Source organism: Colobus angolensis, unplaced genomic scaffold (assembly GCF_000951035.1).
Source record: "Colobus angolensis palliatus isolate OR3802 unplaced genomic scaffold, Cang.pa_1.0 Scaffold116, whole genome shotgun sequence".
NCBI lineage: Eukaryota > Metazoa > Chordata > Mammalia > Primates > Cercopithecidae > Colobus > Colobus angolensis.
In genome coordinates, this window is record NW_012112697.1 from 6,041,173 (window position 1) to 6,044,788 (window position 3,616).

Genomic DNA, 3,616 nt, shown 5'->3' on the forward strand with positions numbered 1-3,616 from the left:
GATCTCCTGACCTCGTGATCCGCCCGTCTTGGCCTCCCAAAGTGCTGGGATTACAGGCTAGAGCCACTGCGCCCAGCCCTAATGTTCATTTTTGAGGGTCAAATGTAAAGAAGGCAAACGTGGAAGACACATCTGCATCTGCTGGCCTTTTCCACGTGGCAGAGCCTGAGGCCCCCGTACCTGTGTACTTCCAGGTGACGTCCTCCAGGAGCAGGTTGCTGTCTTCCGGCATGTGTTTCTTAAGCCAAGCCCAACAGTGGACCTGCTGGTCGGTTGGAGAGATCATGAAGAAACTGAAAAGTGAGACCCCAAAATAATCAAAACCAGGCAGCAGAAAAAGGATCAGGAAACAATCAAATCTTATTTAGTTTCAAAGCAATGAGGCAAACACTAGGGAAAGATTTCTTAGCTTTCACAGAAGGCCAGTAGCACCATTCTAGGATATACCACCTAACAACAAAACAAAATTCTGGCCTCCTGTTAGTGCCAAGAAATTATACAAATTTACTAATGTAAGACATCGGCTGGGCAGTGGCTCAGGCCTGTAATCCCAGCACTTTGGGAGGCCAAGGTGGGTGGATTGCTTGAGCTCAGGTGTTCAAGACTAGCCTGGGCAATGTGGCAAAATCCTATCTCTACAAAATACACAAAAATTGGCTGGGTGTGGTGGCGGTACCTGCGGTCCCAGCTACTTGGAAAGCTGAGGTGGGAGGATCACTTGAGCCCAGGAGGTGCAGGCTGCAGGGATCCATGATCGCATCACTGCACTCCAGCCTGGGTGACAAAGTGAGACTCTGTCTCCAAAAAAAAAAAAAAAAAAAAGACAAGGCATCTTCTCCCACTAGGGTACATAATCTAGTGGGCTTTTTGAAATTCTCCTCCTCGTGATTTCTTTTTGTTTAGGACTGCTAATAAACTGGTTTTGATTTCATGTAATGATTCATAGTCCCTGGGATTTATGGTTCCTGGAGAAGCTCCTGAGAGCCTCTGCTACAGTACCCCTAAGGAATCAATGTGTTGGAGGGAGCAGAGAGGATGGCAGCTCATCTCACCTGCGCTTGTTCAGTCGTGCTATGCTGCAGTCATTTTCATACCCTCCACCCTCGTTGAGCATGCCGGTATGCACAATGTGGCCCACAGGCACATCCAGGTCATTGGAAAAGAGGTACTGTAGAACTTCTAATGCCTGATCCCCAGTGGACTGCGGGGTTAGGGAATGAAACAAGAGAGAGTGAGCGTGACAGTACCTGGCTGGGCCACATGGCCCCACCAGCAATGAACCTCACTGAGAAAATTCAATCAGCCAATTCCCACGTGACAACATTTGCAGACATACTCCACTGCAAGAAGCTCCAGGCAATGCTAGCTATTGATTCTTATGATAAACAGGCCTCTCTAGCAAATCAAAAACCCGAAACAAGGAGCTAAAATTTCAGAAAAATGTTACAATACAGATGAAATACAAAAATATACCAGAATTCTTAAGAAATCATTTTTTTGTTTTTGTGTTATTTTTTAGATGGAGTCTCACTCTGTTGCCCAGGCTGAGTGCAATGGCACAATCTCAGCTCACTGCAACCACCACCTCCTGAGTTCATGTGATTCTCCTGCCTCAGCCTCCCTACTAGCTGGGATTACAAGCGCCCGCCACCACGCCCGGCTTTTTCTTTTTTTTGAGACATTCGTTCTTATTACCCAGGCTGGAGTGCCATGGTGCAATCTCAGCTCACTGCAGCCTCCATCTCCTGGGTTCAAGCAATTCTCCTGCCTCAGCCTCCCAAGTAGCTGGGATTACAAGTGCCCGCCACCACGCCTGGCTAATTTTTTGTATTTTTGGTAGAGATGGTTTCACCACGTTGGCCAGGCTGGTCTTGAACTCCTGATCTCAGGTGATCTACCTGTCTCGGCCTCCCAAACTGCTGGGATTACAGGTGTGAGCCACCACTCCTGGCCTTAATTTTTGTATTTTTAGTAGAAATGGGCTTTCACCATCTTGGCCAGGCTGGTCTCGAACTCCTGACCTCAGGTGATCCATGCCCCTTTGGCCTCCCAAAGTGCTGGGAATACAAGCATGAGCCACTGCACCCAGTCAGCAATCAGTTTTGAAGAAGAAAAACAAAAGGCATTCAATAAATATGCAGTTTCCTAATCCATTATTTTGGTTCCCAAATACTTACTGTTATCTCAAACTTTGTGAAAGAGGACATGTCAATGACACACACAGCTTCCTTACAGCACTTGACTTCAGACTCCACGATGTCAAACCAATCTGGCTTATAGAAAGTCTTGCTCTGCTCCAATGCCAGGAGGTCTATGGAATGGAAAAATCATAAAGTGGAAAGAAAATGAGGGAACTTACACTGGGGAGTCTCCCTGTAGAGTTTAGTGTAGTCCAGGTGGTTCCTATTCTTCTGTAACACATTCTAGCTTATGCACTTGAAAATATATTTTATTAATTCCCAGGACAAAAAAAAAAGACGCAAAAATGAGAATGTGACTTCTTACCCTTGTCAGGGGGAACAAAGTACTTTGGCCTCTCAAATCCATGTTTCTCCATCCACCTGGCTCCCTGTGCATCCAGCCGGTCGTAGAGAGGAGAGGTGCGTAACTGCCTACCAGTCTGGAAGTCCCAGCGGGGAACCTTCAGATCATACATCAAAGCTAGACAGACAAGAGTAGTCTATCAAAGCCCAAGACACAGATTATTGACCTGAGTAGCCAATATCCACTAGACTCTAGAGTTGTTTCTATTCAAAAGAGCTTTCCAGGCTAATGTAGTCTTTTTTTTTTTTTTTTTTTGAGATAGAGTTTTGCTCTTATTGCCCAGGCTGGAGTGCAGTGGCACAATCTCGGCTCACCGCAACCTCTGCCTCCTGGGTTTAAGCGATTCTCCCGCCTCAGCCTTCCAAGTAGATGGGATTACAGGCACACGACACCATGTCAGGCTAATTTTTTGTATTTTTAGTAGAGACAGGGTTTCTCCATGTTGGTCAGGCTGGTCTTAAACTCCTGACCTCAGGTGATCTGCCTGCCCTGGCCTCCCGAGTGATGGGATTACAGGTGTGAGCCACTGTGCCCAGCCCAATTTCCAGGCTAATGTAGTCTAATTTTCAAAATTACCAAGTGTATCAGGCATGCTCCAGAAGGAAAGACAATCCTGCCAAGCTGCTATCGTCCCTCCCTGGAGGTACAGAGCTACGTGTCACAGCATGACTCGGCCTGTATTCACATTCAGCATTCCACATTAGTAGGGAGAAATGATGGGAGAAAGGTCAGGGTCCTAAACCTTGCTAAGCTTCATAGCAGAGATGAAGGTTACTAAGTGGGACACAGGTGGTAACAAAGTGCGAAAAAACAGCACTCAATTCTTCATTGTGCCTGTGTTAGGATCTCAGACCTATTACGGACATTTCTTCCCTGATAACTCACTTCTGAAGTGAAAGGTTATGTATTGTAGCTTGATTAGGTGGCTCTGAAATCTGAGAAGTTATATTCTATTGTACCAATGACATTATTCACACAACAAAGCTAGGGTCAGTATTCGTTTCTCTTAGGCCGGGTGCGGTGGCTCATGTCTGTAAACCCAGCACTTTGGGAGCTCAAGGAGGGCAGATCA

At 46.4% G+C, this 3,616-nt stretch overlaps 1 protein-coding gene across 3 annotated transcripts in view; it reads right to left on the bottom strand.

Moving 5' to 3' along the window:
• PDPR (pyruvate dehydrogenase phosphatase regulatory subunit) overlaps positions 1–3,616 on the bottom strand; it is a 52,500-nt gene that overhangs the window by 16,651 nt on the left and 32,233 nt on the right. For all 3 annotated transcript variants that reach the window (XM_011962249.1, XM_011962257.1, XM_011962251.1), the window contains 4 exons: positions 2,506–2,661; positions 2,178–2,311; positions 1,053–1,201; positions 181–293 (listed from right to left, as the gene is read on the bottom strand). In XM_011962249.1, coding sequence (XP_011817639.1) covers positions 181–293; positions 1,053–1,201; positions 2,178–2,311; positions 2,506–2,661 — 552 coding nt within the window. The remainder of the gene's footprint in view (positions 1–180; positions 294–1,052; positions 1,202–2,177; positions 2,312–2,505; positions 2,662–3,616) is intronic.